The sequence below is a fragment of the Puma concolor genome, chromosome C1 (assembly GCF_028749965.1).
Source record: "Puma concolor isolate L17-30 chromosome C1, mPumCon1.1.hap2, whole genome shotgun sequence".
NCBI classification, from domain to species: Eukaryota; Metazoa; Chordata; class Mammalia; order Carnivora; family Felidae; genus Puma; species Puma concolor.
In genome coordinates this window covers 222,220,830-222,233,512 of record NC_141674.1, presented here as the reverse complement: position 1 = coordinate 222,233,512, position 12,683 = coordinate 222,220,830, and the positions used below count along the sequence as shown (strand labels likewise).

The 12,683-nt window shown below is 57.0% G+C and overlaps 1 protein-coding gene and 1 long non-coding RNA gene across 15 annotated transcripts in view; both read left to right on the top strand.

The window, feature by feature from the left end:
* ANKMY1 (ankyrin repeat and MYND domain containing 1) overlaps positions 1-12,683 on the top strand; it is a 49,824-nt gene that overhangs the window by 5,456 nt on the left and 31,685 nt on the right. For 7 of the 14 annotated variants that reach the window (XR_015255663.1, XM_086720124.1, XM_086720131.1 and 4 more), the window contains exons 1-4: positions 1,713-1,934; positions 2,380-2,533; positions 5,338-5,524; positions 8,152-8,295. Coding sequence is in view for 12 of the 14 variants with exons in the window: in XM_086720124.1 (XP_086576250.1) it covers positions 2,397-2,533; positions 5,338-5,524; positions 8,152-8,295 (468 nt within the window). In the remaining 2 variants the exon portion in view is untranslated. Of the gene's footprint in view, positions 1-1,711; positions 1,935-2,379; positions 2,534-4,179; positions 4,255-5,337; positions 5,525-8,151; positions 8,296-12,683 lie in introns of those variants that run through there. The other 7 variants (XR_015255664.1, XM_086720122.1, XM_086720129.1 and 4 more) reach the window with 5 other exon arrangements.
* LOC147578782 (uncharacterized) lies at positions 8,895-12,676 on the top strand. Its single transcript, XR_015255665.1, has 2 exons — positions 8,895-10,522; positions 10,747-12,676. It is a non-coding gene; the product is annotated as an uncharacterized LOC147578782 (long non-coding RNA).

The following is a 12,683-nucleotide window of genomic DNA, read 5'->3' as shown; positions in this document are numbered from 1 at the left end:
GTTTCAAACGTTTATTTTTGAGAGACAGGGTGCGAGCAAGGTAGGGGCAGAGAGACGCAGAATCCGAAGCAGCTCCAGGTGCTGAGCTGTCAGCACAGAGCCTGACGTGGGGCTCTATCCCACCAGCCTCGAGATCATGACCTGAGCCAAAGTCAGACACTTAACTGACTGAGCCACCCAGGCGCCCCCAGTAGCTTTTTCTGATGTCCCGTGTCATTCAGGGATGTGTTTCAGGGATCCTTTTCGGTGAAAAGCTGTCCTGCAGTGAAGAGCTGTCCTGCAGCCCTGCATACATTGATATTGTGGTTTGTTTTATTAATCATGGCACAATTTTGGTTCATCTATAACAGAGTATCACAAACTAGATGGCTTACAACAAGTTTATTTTTCCCTGGGTTTGCGGTTTCCAAGCCTCTGTCTCCTTATAAGGACACTAGTCATCTGGTTTAGCGAATACTCTAATCCAGTATGACCTCTTGATTATTTGCAAAGACCCTATTTCCATATAAGGTCATTCACCGGTACCCGGAGTTGGGATTTAAACTTAATCTTTTGGGGGGATGTCATTCAACTTACAACAGATGGTACGGTTTGATAAGTTTGTAGGATATTTTGAAGTCGATCACTTCTTTCTCTTTTCATAACAGGAATTTTAAAGACAGTTTGGTTTGTGCTCTAATGCCCAGGCTGCAGCTGGAGGGAGCAGGGCAGAGAGAGGGGACCTGAAGGTGAAGGGTAAGAAGTAAAGAGAGGGGGGATCCAGGAACCAAGGTGGATATGAAGGGAGAAGAGGAATTGGGAGATAGAGGGGTGGAGGAAGCACCCCAGAGCCTTAGCCTGAATCTAGCCACTGGGGGCTGGTGTGGGAGGCGGCTAGGCTTCTTTGCATGTCTCTTTCCCCTCTTTCTAAGGGGCAGTCTGGGTTGAGAACCCCAGGCCCTGCGCCTGCAGAGAGCCCCGCCCTCTCTCCTAGAGGCCCCAGTTGCTTCCTTTGCAGAAAGTCCTTGTGCTGTTTCCCACCACTGTGCCTCTCTGCACATTTAGCCCAGTTCCCTGGACTGCGCTTGCTTTGCTCTTTGGAGAACTCCTGCGCATCCCCTGAAACCCTATTCAGGTCTCCTCTCTCCATAGTCTTCCCTAGAGACTCCTCGGTCCCCACAGCTAATCCTTTTTCTCTCCGTGACTTCAGTCCCCTTTGTCGACTCGTCCCGAACCAGGCCAGGAGCTCCCGCTCCGTGCCTTCCACAAACTTGCACGGAACCGCCAAAAACCGGCTTTGGAGTCCGGCAGAGCTTGAGGAGATCTTGGCTGTACTGCGTCCTGGCGCGCGGCGGTGGACGATTAACCCCATTGTCCCTCGGTTTCCGCAGGTGTCTCCCGGGCAAACCCCACCATGCTCTCTTCCCGGGGTGCGGGTGGCGGGGGGGAGCGTAGGGGGCTTAGTGCTCTCCCCACGCTCTCCCTAGGACCTTGGCCCAGAGCCGGCTCACCGGCCTCTGCTGGACGTGGAGGTCGGTGCCCGTAGCGGACACAGGCGGCCGGGTTCCCGCGTCTCGCGGGGCTCAGGCGCAAGGCCCGCTAGCGCCGGGGCGCGGGGGGCTCGGCGGCCGCGGGCAGGCGGGGGCCCTGTGAGGTCACAGAGGGGCGCCCCCTGTTCCGCCAAGGACGCCCGGGGGCGGGGCGTGGTCTGGGGAGGGGCCGGGCGCGGGGATTGGTGGAGGCAGGGAGCGTCCGGCGCTGGGGCGGTGGGCAGGTCTCCAGGGAAACCCGACGCTCTGGGGCTCCGGGCGCTGAGCCGAGCGGGACGAGACTTGCGAGTGGGGCTGCGCTGCGCTGGCCGCCGCCCTGGGCGGACCGGGTGCAGTAGGTGTGAGCTCTCCGACCCTCGGTGCGGCCCGCGGCAGGGGCGCAGTCGGGATCCCGGCGGGAGCGCGGTGAGATGGAAAGAGGCGTGTCCCGGGGCTCTGCGCGTGGTCCCGACGCCCCCTGGGCCCGGCCCTCTGTCCTCTCGCGTCTGGGACAGGCAGGAAACTTGGGAGCCGACGTGCTTGTGTGAGGTCGGGTGAGGGCCGTCTCCCTGCCCTTGGTCTGGCCGCCCTCGCGGGCTGGCATCAGAGACCCTGGGGGAGGGGACGCCTGCTGTTCGGGGAGGAATATTGACTCCAACGTAGGGCCCTAAGGAGGTTGTGGGAGGGTGGCCCAGATGGCTCTTAATGTGTGGTTCCTGCCCCCACAGGAGGGACGCTGGCGGAGTTTCCAACAGGATGGGGGCATCGACCGGGTTAGGGGAGGGGGACTTTGTTTCTCTGAGGCGGGTGGGGCTGTGGGCACGTCCCCGGGGCTTTGAGGGCGGATGTGGGTCCCTGGCTTTGCTTTCAGGTTCGAAGACGAGAGGCATGGAAAGTGGGTGTCCCTCAGCCTTGTATTATAAAGTCCCAGATGATGACATCTCTGAAAATCAGCTGGCAGGGAGGGACGGCCAGCCTGCTGCCACTGACTTCCTGGGGACCCTGGAGATGCTCTCTACCAAAAGGTGTGGGGGCCCTCCTACCGGGGGGGGGGGTGTTCCCAGCCCCACCCTGGGGACCAGACTTAGCTGGGATCCAGCGTTGGGGCAGGTGCTAAAAAACCCTAAAAGTTATTTTACCCCTCAAAAAGTAGTCTCTGGAGAGAGAGGAAGACCTGAGCGTCGTATCAGCAACCACTGAGGAAAATTACAACATGGGGTAGATGGAACACCCCCCCCCGCCCCGGCCAGATGTCCACACTCCCTTCTAGCTAGGCCACTCTGCCTTGGCCTAGCCTCGCCACGAGGGTTCCCAAGCCGGGCGGCTTCACACTATGGTGTTAACAGTGAGAGCCCACACCTCCCAGGCCTACTCTGGGCCAGGGGGCTGGCTGCCGTCCCGGCCTAACCGGGGCATCTTGTGAAACCCACCCTGTAGTCCCATTGTATTTGTCCCTGTTGGTGGACTGCACTGTGCCTCCCTTCCCCCACTCACACTCCCGAAATTCGTGTTGAAGCCCTAACCCCCAACGTGCTGCTGGCTGGTGCTCCTCCACAGGCTCAGCGCAGGCTCGGGCCCTAGCCGTCCTGGCCCCTGCCCCGGTCACCGTCACGTGAGGTCTGTTGGCTCAGGGGTGGGGGGCTCAGAAGCTCTGCCCTGCCTGCAGCTGCGCCTGCCCCCGCTGCCCCTGTCCCCCCTGCCCCTCCCCAGGCTCCAGCCCGAGACCCCGGTTGTCAGGCCGCCCTGCTCTCCTCTGGCAAGCACACCATCCTCCACGCACTGACACACGCAGCCCTGGAGGTGGGGCTTTTGGGGAGTGATTAGGCTTAGAGTTGTGGGGCCCCATGATGACATTAGTGCCCTTCTAAGAAGAGGAAGAAGCCGACACTTTCTTTCTCTGCCACATGAGGACACAGGTGCCATCTATGAACTAGGAGCCTGGCCTTGTCTGGGAACCGAGTCTGCAGGCACCCTTGATGTCTGGTGTCCCCCTCCAGAACTGTGAGAATGGATGTTTGTGGCTCAAGCTCCCTGCCTGTGGGACTTTGCAATAGCCTGAGCGGACTGATAGAGTCCCTGTTTTACAGAGGAGAAAGGTCTCTGAGCCCCATGGGGGACAGGGAGCCTGCCTGGTGGCAGAACCACATGGCCACCCTGCTCACCTGGCCAGCCAGCTGGGCATTTCCAATGACTCAACAGTGGGCCTTACGGTTGATTGCTTGTGTTGGTAATTTTCTTGCTTTGCTTTAAAATCATTTCCTTTGGCTTTTTGAGGAAATTTTCCATTTGTTCATGTTTTTATAGTCCATTACCTTTTCCTCTTAATAATTCAAAAAAAGGTGTTTTTTTTTTTTTTTTTTTTTAATTTTAAATTAAGCATGTAGTGTGTGTGCCCTGTGGCAAAGCAAGAAAAGTGGCACGTTAGTCTGCTGGGGCTGCGACAAAGTGCCACCCACAGGGTGCCTTAAACAATAGAGATGTATTGTCTTTCAGGCTGGAGGCTGGAGCCCAAGGTCAAGGTGTGGGCAGGGTGGTTTCTTCTGAGGGTGCGAGGGAGAATCTGTTCCAGATCTCCCTCCTTGCCTTGTAGACGGCTGTCTTCTCCCTGTGTCCACACATCATCTTCTCTCTGTGTGTTCCTCTGTGTCCAAACTTCTTTCCCTTGTCATAGTACAACAGTCACATTGGACTAGGCCCCCACTGATGACCTCCCTTTAACTTGGTTACCTTGTAAATGCAGTCCCAGGTAAAGTCCTGGGATGTAGGCTCTAACGTAGGAGTGTGTGTGTGTGTGTGTGTGTGTGTGTGTGTGTGTGCGCGCGCGCGCGCGCGTGTGTGTTGGGGGCTGGGGGGAAACACAATTCAACCCATAAGCACAGGTAAGCCAAAGAAGAAACAAACCAAAGCGCAGCCCTCAGATTTTTTCATTGCTGCATGTGTGTATCTGTTTTTCCTGGCTTCTTTCTTCAAATGCATAACAAAGTGGCAAATGGAGATTTTTGTGTTCACAGCAGCTATATCCCTTCTTTGGGCAAAGCTTTGTGAAGCCTCTGTGACTCAGGGCTGGCATTTGAGGGCTGGCTGGTGGAGGGGGCTCAAGGTCCGGGGGTTTCCATGCTTTCAGCAGCCCAGCTAGACCATCAGCCCGACAGTGGCACAGGTCTGTAGACCAGAGACATCGAGATACAGCATCCCCAGAGAGCCCTTAAGTTGAGAGGGAGGCAGAGAGGGGGGCCGTGTGTGTGACGGGGGCTGGGGGTAGGTCCCCCTTTAGGTCAGGATTTGTACTCTTAGCAAGAGCAGAAAAGAAGCCAGCTCACCCTCGTGAACATTTTCTGCCCCTTGCTGTGCACCCGCCCATCCCTGCGGTCTCTCTTAGTAGGCAGCTGGCTGCTGCTCTTGGACCAAAGCTCCCTCTCCTTGTTCAGACACCCACTGGTCCATGCGTGCCTGCCAGGTGTCTGCCTCCTGCCCAGCTGTGGGCCAGGCTGCCGGCCCCCGGGGGGAAGACCCTGCCGCGGTGCTCTGGGCTGCTGGTGGACACAAGGCTGGCCCCGCAAACAGCTGGAGCTGGAACCCATCAGCTTCCAGGACACCGGCAGCCCTTTACCCATGTTAGAGACTCGGGGTTGCACACTTCCTGTGTGACCCTGGGCAGTCACTGCATGCCCGTGCCTCAGTTTCCTGCTCTGCAAAATGGGAGTGGCAAGAGCATCTGCCTCAGGGTTGCTGGAGGAAGGGATGAGACAGTGTGTGTTCTTTGCACGTGGTCCTCCCCTCAGGCCGGTTCCAGCATTGATCTTCCTCGCCCCCCGCTTCGCCTTCCTAGGGACATCCTAGAGGCCCCGGAGGAGGAAGAGGAGTCCGAGGGTCCCCCCAGGGAGCAGGACCTGAAGGAGGCCTACATCCAGCTGGTCCGAGGCGTGCAGGAGTGGCAGGATGGCTGTGTGTACCAAGGGGACTTCGGGCTGGACATGAAGCTGGGATACGGTGAATTCTCTTGGCCCACGGGCGAGGTAGGTGGCTTCCGCGGCTGTCCCCCGCCAGGGCCTGGCTGTCTCTTTTCTTCTAAGAGGGGTGTGAGGCAGACTTGCCCGTCTCCGGCAGGAAGGGTGCTGGGCTTGTGTCTTTTCTACCTTCCAGAGAGAAACCTTCCAGAAACTTCCAGAGAGAAACATTCTCACAGATGTCCAGGGTCACACATGCAGTTGGCCTGGGCGTTCCCGGGCTGCGGCTTGGGAAGGGTTACTTACGATAAATTCTCATTCTGGGCAACTGTTCAAAAACTTCAAATTACTGCATGGAGCTGTATGTACGTCGGTGAAATTGCATCGTATTTAGGGTTAAAGAGAAGGGAAGGATCTTTTTAGCAATCAGATGGGAGCAGGCTCCAGAGCCCACGCAGTAGGCCGCGTCCAGGACCCCAGTGGAGACTCCCGGAGACCCGTGGGAGCTCCGCAGGTGCCTGGGGGAGGGCACAGCGGCCTGGCCTGTGGCAGGACCGCGGCCGACACCTGTAGCCGCGGCTGCCTGCTTGTCCAGTGGGGAGATTTCCAGAGCGTGGGTTCTACTGCGAGCTGGGGAGACGGCCCCGTAGGGTACTTTCGTTCAGATCCAGGCCCAGTGGGGTCCAGGCTCAGAAGAGCAGCCGGGGCTGGGTGTGTCAGTGCGTGGAGGATGGCGTGCTTGCCAGAGGAGAGCAGGGCGGCCTGATAACCGTGGTCTCGGGCCGGAGCCTGGGAGCGGCAGGGGCAGGGGAGGCAGGCGCAGCTGCAGGCAGGGGCGAACCTTCCCCCGCACCCCCGCCGATCCCTCTCCCAGAACGCACCTCAAGCTCAGACGAGCCTCCGGACCTCGGGTGACCGGGAGGCCGGGGCCGAAGCCTGTGTTGAGTGCAAGCCACCGTGACACTGGTGGTTCAAGCGCTGACTCCCGTGGCTCCGGGACTGGCACTGAAACCAGTCCTCGGCTAGTTTCTTTCTTTTACCCAATGCCGTGGTGTCCCGTGCCCTCGTTTGTGGCTGTGGGAGCTTGGGCGTGCCGGCCTGTCCCGCGGAGCCCGGGTTCCACCGTGAGGGAGACCACGGGGGGCGGGTGTGGTGGCGGGGCCTCGGCCTCATTACTGCCTGGCGGGACCTCCGGGTCGGCGGAGCAGCTGCTTGTGCAGTCGAGACAGCTCACAGGCCGGAGAGGCCAGGGGGACGAGAGGGTGTGCCACCCACCAGCGGTGACCCTACACGCGTTAATGGCCCGAGCACATCAGCCCTGGCCGGTCAGACGCAGCTCGTGGTGTGAGTGCCGGGGTGGGGACGGATGGGGTGGCTGTGGAAGGGCCTCCCTCCAATGCTGCTTTCTCCTGGGGTGGGGGGGGAGCAGAGAGCCTTCTCCTGCGTACGGACCGACACTCGTACACAGTTGTTTTCGAGTCGGGTGGACTCCGTTTTCCCCCACAAAGTGGTGCGGGTGTTGGCAGGAGCGGGCAGCCCCTGGCCTCGTGCCCCTCTGCTCCGCGTGTCCTCGTGCTCGACATTCTCTTCAGAAGTGCTGGCGGAGCCCACGTTCAACCCAGGCAGCGCTGAAAAGGGCCTTCGTTGGCTCTTACGATGGGAAAGCCTATCAGCGGGGCTCTGCAGCCCGAGGCCTGGCTGGTCCGGGGACTCTGATGACCTTGTCGGGCCCCCTCTCTCCCCGTCTCTGTGTTGGCGCCCAGACTAACCTTCCGCCATCTGGCGAGCCTGTGGGAGCTACGCCTGACACTTCTGGGGGAGAGGAGGGGCCCTGGGGACACTGGTCTGGCCCCGGGCATGGGTCCCGTGGCCAAACCCAAATTGAGGCCGGGGCCGGGGGTCGGGCGTCGTCTGGTCGGACAGACCTGGTCACTGGTGCCTGGTCCGTCAGCCACCAGCCCCACGGGGAGTCCTCTCCGTTACCAGAGGACAGAGGAGGGCACGAAAGCAGCCACACCGGGGGTCCCGTTCCTACAGAGCCGTCTCCGAGCGTCGCAGGACCGGCCTGTGGCTGGCTGGCACGGGAAGAGCTCGCAATGGGCGTCACATTGTTTGACCCTCCTGAGGCCCCAGCAGGGAGGCGGCCGGCACAGACCCGCCACCGGCATTTGTGGGGCTTGGGCCACGAGCGGAGGCCGGCGTCCGTGGCTCAGTGTAGCCACACCAGTGTTCCCGCGCAGGCCCATAGCTTGCCCCTGGGGTCACACGTGGGGCCGCGCGGGCGAGCCCGAGGCTGGTGGCACCCCCCCCCCCGCCCCCGCCAGCCTGCTGCCTATAAACCCAGGCAGGCGTGGAGCTGAGCCCGGGTTGGGGCTCCGGCCCAAACCCAGGCGTCGCTCCGCAGTGGTGGCCATTCCGGCACCTCTCCAGATTCCCCTACCGGAGCTGGGGCAGGCGACACGGGGGCCACCGGGGCCCGACCGCCTGGCACCCGCTCTGTGTGACATAGGTGACGTCTCTCATAGACTCGTTCGGCCCCCGAACTTGAAGGGGCCCCGTGGCCAGGTGCCCCTGTGGTCCGCCTCACTGACAGCCTGGCGGGCTGCCTCCACCTGGGGGGCTTCCTGGAAGGCCGGGGCCGGGGCTGGCCAGGAGCAGCTTCTCGGACACAGCCTGTCACTGAGCGCTCTTCACAGTCGTACCGCGGGCAGTTTTACCGGGACCACCGCCACGGGCTGGGCACCTACCAGTGGCCCGACGGCTCCAGCTTCACTGGCATGTTTTACCTCAGCTACCGAGAGGGCTATGGCACCATGTACCTGAAGACCAGGCTCTTCCAGGTGAGGGGGCGGGGCCGCAGGGGAGAGGGGGCGGGGCCGCCCTGTGGGGGTGAGGGGGCAGGACTACCCCAGGTGCAGGTGAGGGGGCAGGGCCACGGGGTGTGAGGGGCGGGGCCACCAGGGGAGGGGGAGGGGCCGCCAGGGGGTGAGGAGGTGGGGCAGCCCCTGGTGGGGGGGGGAGGAAGGGTGAAGGAGCGGCCCCCCGCCAAGGGGTGTGTGAGTGTGAAGGAGGGTGAGGGGGCGGGGTGCCCCTGGTGAGGGGAGGTGTGGGGGTGTGAGGGGGCAAGGCTGCCCCAGATGTGGGTGACAGGTGAGGCCGCCCTGGAGTTGGGGGTGAGGGGGGAGGGTCACCCCGGGTGCAGATGATGGGGCGGGGCCACCCCTGATGCAGATGACGGGCGGGGCTCTGTGTGCTCAGGCCACTGGACAGAAAGATACTTAGGTCCTGGGGAAGTTTATTTGTGTAACAAGTGGTAACTTCTTTACTTTTAAAGATCGTTAAGGGTACCAATAATAAGGTTCGTGAAAAGAAAAGGAACAGGAATGAGAAGACGGGATGCTTCATGATCCCATTTTCCAGAGCAGGGACTTGTGTATCCTTTAGATTAAGCTGCAAATGCACCGTAATATTTACTTTTTTATACGTGAGCTGGATCATTCCACATAGGTTGTCTTGAAGCTTGTCTTTAAAAAAAAAAAAATTTGTTTTTAATGTTTATTTATTTTTGAGACTGAGAGAGACAGGGCATGAACGAGGGAGGGTCAGAGAGAGAGGGAGACACAAATTCCGAAGCAGGCTCCAGGCTCTGAGCTGTCACCACAGAGCCGGACGTGGGGCTTGAACTCACGAGCTGTGAGATCAGGACCTGAGCCGAAGTCGGCCGCTCAACTGACTGAGCCACCCAGGCGCCCCTTGAAGCTTGTCTTTATTTGTGGAGGACATTCCTGGTTTTGCAGAAACAGTTGCCTTTCCTCCTTTTATTTCCGGACGGCGTAACTTAGGGTACAGTCCACCCCCTTGAGTGTGCAGTTGTGAAGGTTTTCACGAGCGTGGAGTTATGTGACTACTACCGCCTTCAATGTACAGGACGGCTCCTTCTCCGCTCCTGCTGGTGCCCCTTTGGGACCGGTCTCTCCTCCCACCCCAGCCCTGGCCAGTTGCTTTGCAGATGATTTGCCTTTGCAAGAATACCAGGCTAGTGAAATACAGTAGGTAGACTTTTGAGGCTGGTGCCTTTCACTTAGCGATCGTATTGAAGATTCATCTGCCTTGTGGTGAGTCCGCAGCTCCTTCCTTAGCGCGGAGCACTGTTCCGAGTGCACGGCGCCGTTCTCCATTCCCAGCTGACAGACGCTCGTTTCCAGCTTTTGTTGATTATGAATCAAGCTGCTGTAAACATTTATATATGGTGTTTTGTGTGCGTGTTCGTGTGCAAGCATTGTACCCCGTCCGAGCCCCTAATGTATACTGGACGCCATCTCCAGCCCCACCCCCTCAGCTCTCGGTGACGCTGCTCTGCTTTTCATCACAACGTCCCCTTTTCCGTTGTTTCAGATCAGTGGAATGGGTGTTCCTGCGTGTTCGATTTCTCTGGCTTAGGGCGTGATTCTTTTGAGATTCGTACGTATTTGCATATGGCAGCAATTTGTTTCTTTTGCGGGGAGCTAGTATTCCGTTGTGTGGATTCAAGACACGTGTTTTACTGATTCGCCAATAGCTACACGTTTGAGTTCTTTCAAGTTTTTGGTTATTTTGAGTAAAACTGCTAAAAACGTTTGATTCCAAGTCTTCACGTGCACACACGTCTGTCTTTTCATTTGGGTAAATACTGCGAGCAGGATCGCTGGCTGTAGGTGACGTGTATGGCAAGTTTCATAAGAAACCTCCGAAGGGTTTTCCAAAGTGGTTGTGCTGTTTTCCATTTCAGCCACCAAATACAAAGGTAGTAGTTGCTCCACACCTTTGTCAGCACTTGGCGTTGTCTATTATTTTCATTTCAGCCACTCGTGGGGCGCCTGGGCAGCTCAGTCAGGTAAGCAGCTGACTTCAGCTCAGGTCATGATCTCTTGGTTTGTGGGTTCGAGCCCCACATCGGGGCTGTGCTGACAGCTCAGTCTGAAGCCTGATTTGTATTGTCTCCCTCTCTTTCTGCCCCTCTGCTCATGCTGTATCTCTGTCTCTCAAGAATAAATAAACATTAAAAAAATTAATTTTAGGGGCGCCTGGGTGGCGCAGTCGGTTAAGCGTCTGACTTCAGCCAGGTCACGATCTCGCGGTCCGTGAGTTCGAGCCCCGCGTCGGGCTCTGGGCTGATGGCTCAGAGCCTGGAGCCTGTTTCCGATTCTGTGTCTCCCTCTCTCTCTACCCCTCCCCCGTTCATGCTCTGTCTCTCTCTGTCCCAAAAATAAATAAAAAACGTTGAAAAAAAAATTAATTTTAGCCACTCGTAGGCTTATCGATTTTTCTTTCCCTGGTTCTTGCTTTTTTATGTCCTAGTTACGCAATTTTAGCTTAATCCAAGTTTCCTAAGATTTTAGTCTGTGTTCTCTTCTGCATGTCATGGTTTTGGCTCTGACATTTAGGTCTGGGATCCGTTCTGAGTTAATGTTTGCACTGCACGTGAAGCAGCGGTTGGCTGGGCCTCCTCCCCTCCCCCGCCTCCACCTGTAGGCGGCCGGCTGATCCGGTGCCATCGGTCGAGAAGACTGTCATTTCTCTACTGCTGCTTTCGTACCTTTGTTAAAAACCACACTCGGAGACACGTGTCTGGCCGCCTTTCTTCATGTGATGTCGGGACTGATCCGTGGGTGCCGGTGTCTGCAGTCCTTTTCCGTCGGTTCCGACGGCCTCCTCACCTTACTTGTTGTGATTTTGGACAATATCGCTGGACCGATTTTGGACAATATCGCCGGACCGTCATTTCATTAGAGGGCGCAAGTTGGTGACACTCTAAATCTACGATCCCTCCTTCATTTATTAACTAGAGTTCTTTTGTCTACGACAGCCTTCATCAACCGTTTGGTTACTTTGAGGTAGTTTTATGGGGAAGGCGAAATGACACTTGATTTTTTCCTTTTTTGCCCCTCGTCAGGGTAATAAGTGGATGACTACCTAACACTCTTCAATGGTGATCGGTGGAGCTTACTCGGGTTTTTTTTGTTTGTTTGTTTCTCGGATCTGTAGAAACTCACGGATTTTAGTCTCTTTGGTGTATCTCAGTACATTGTGGTTGTTACGCTTTTGGATGCCCAAATTGTCATTCTTTGGTCAGGGGAGTTTGGTTTTTGCTTTAGTTTGGTTCTTGACGTAGGCATAGCTCCACCAGGTGCTGGTGGTTTTCTTGCCTTTTGTTGGGGCAAGGAGACCCCAGCTCATCCATACACTTCCTGCCCTGGTCCCAGGATTGACTGTTGATCTGGCCTGGTTCCTAGATGGGGCACAGTGTGGAGAAACCACCGTTTGGGTACTTATTTGGGTGTTGGCTGGTTTTCATTTGTAGGCTTTTTCAGTAGCAGATCTAGATTTTTTTTTTTTTTCTCTCTAAATGAGAAAAGACACCGTCAGTTCATACGGAAGTTTCCAGCTCCAGTTTGGGAGTACGGGGCTTTTTACTCAACAGCCATGGTGTCGTATTTGCACGTCTTTCCAATTAGTCTTCAAAATCTTTGTTTCTAACGTTAGCAAATTTCCGATTTATTTCCCCCCGTGAAATATGTATGACAGTTTCAGAATGACGGCATAGCATTAGCTCCAGCGCCGTGGCTCCTAAAACAATTCAGGGCTCCTTTCCTGCCTTTTGTCCCTGGGACCCATCCCACTGGGAAGGTGGAATCCAATCACGTGAGCTACTGTCCGTCCGTGCTGCCTGGAGGTAGAGCTAGGTTCACTTGTGTTGCTTTCATTGTTTAGGATTTGATTTTTACCGTCTTGCTTTAATTTAGTTTGGTAATTCAGTAAAAAACGGATATTTTTCTGAAGGCAAATCTAGCAAACAGGGTCCCCCCACAGGAGTCCAAATTCCACGGTTTCTATCCGGAGTTCTCTCTCGTCACCGGGGATTGTTTGTACAGCTTCCTCTTTGCATTTACACACCAGGAGCACACGTGCACACACGTTCCTCCCCGCATAGGCAGTGGGACGTGCACCCTGCACGCTTCCCTGGGCCGCCTGTGGTTGCCCTTCCTCCCGACAGCCCAGACCCCCTCCTCGCTGCTCAGGAAGGGCCAACCACGCATGCACTTTCCTCCGGCCTTTGTGGTGCCGAGGGGCGCCCTGGTGACGGTCTCGCCGGTTAATGGTTCCACGCTTTTGTCGGTGATCTTTGGGATACGTTCCTAGAGGGGGATTGTTTGGTCACAAAGTAAATGATATCAAAGGCAATTTTTTA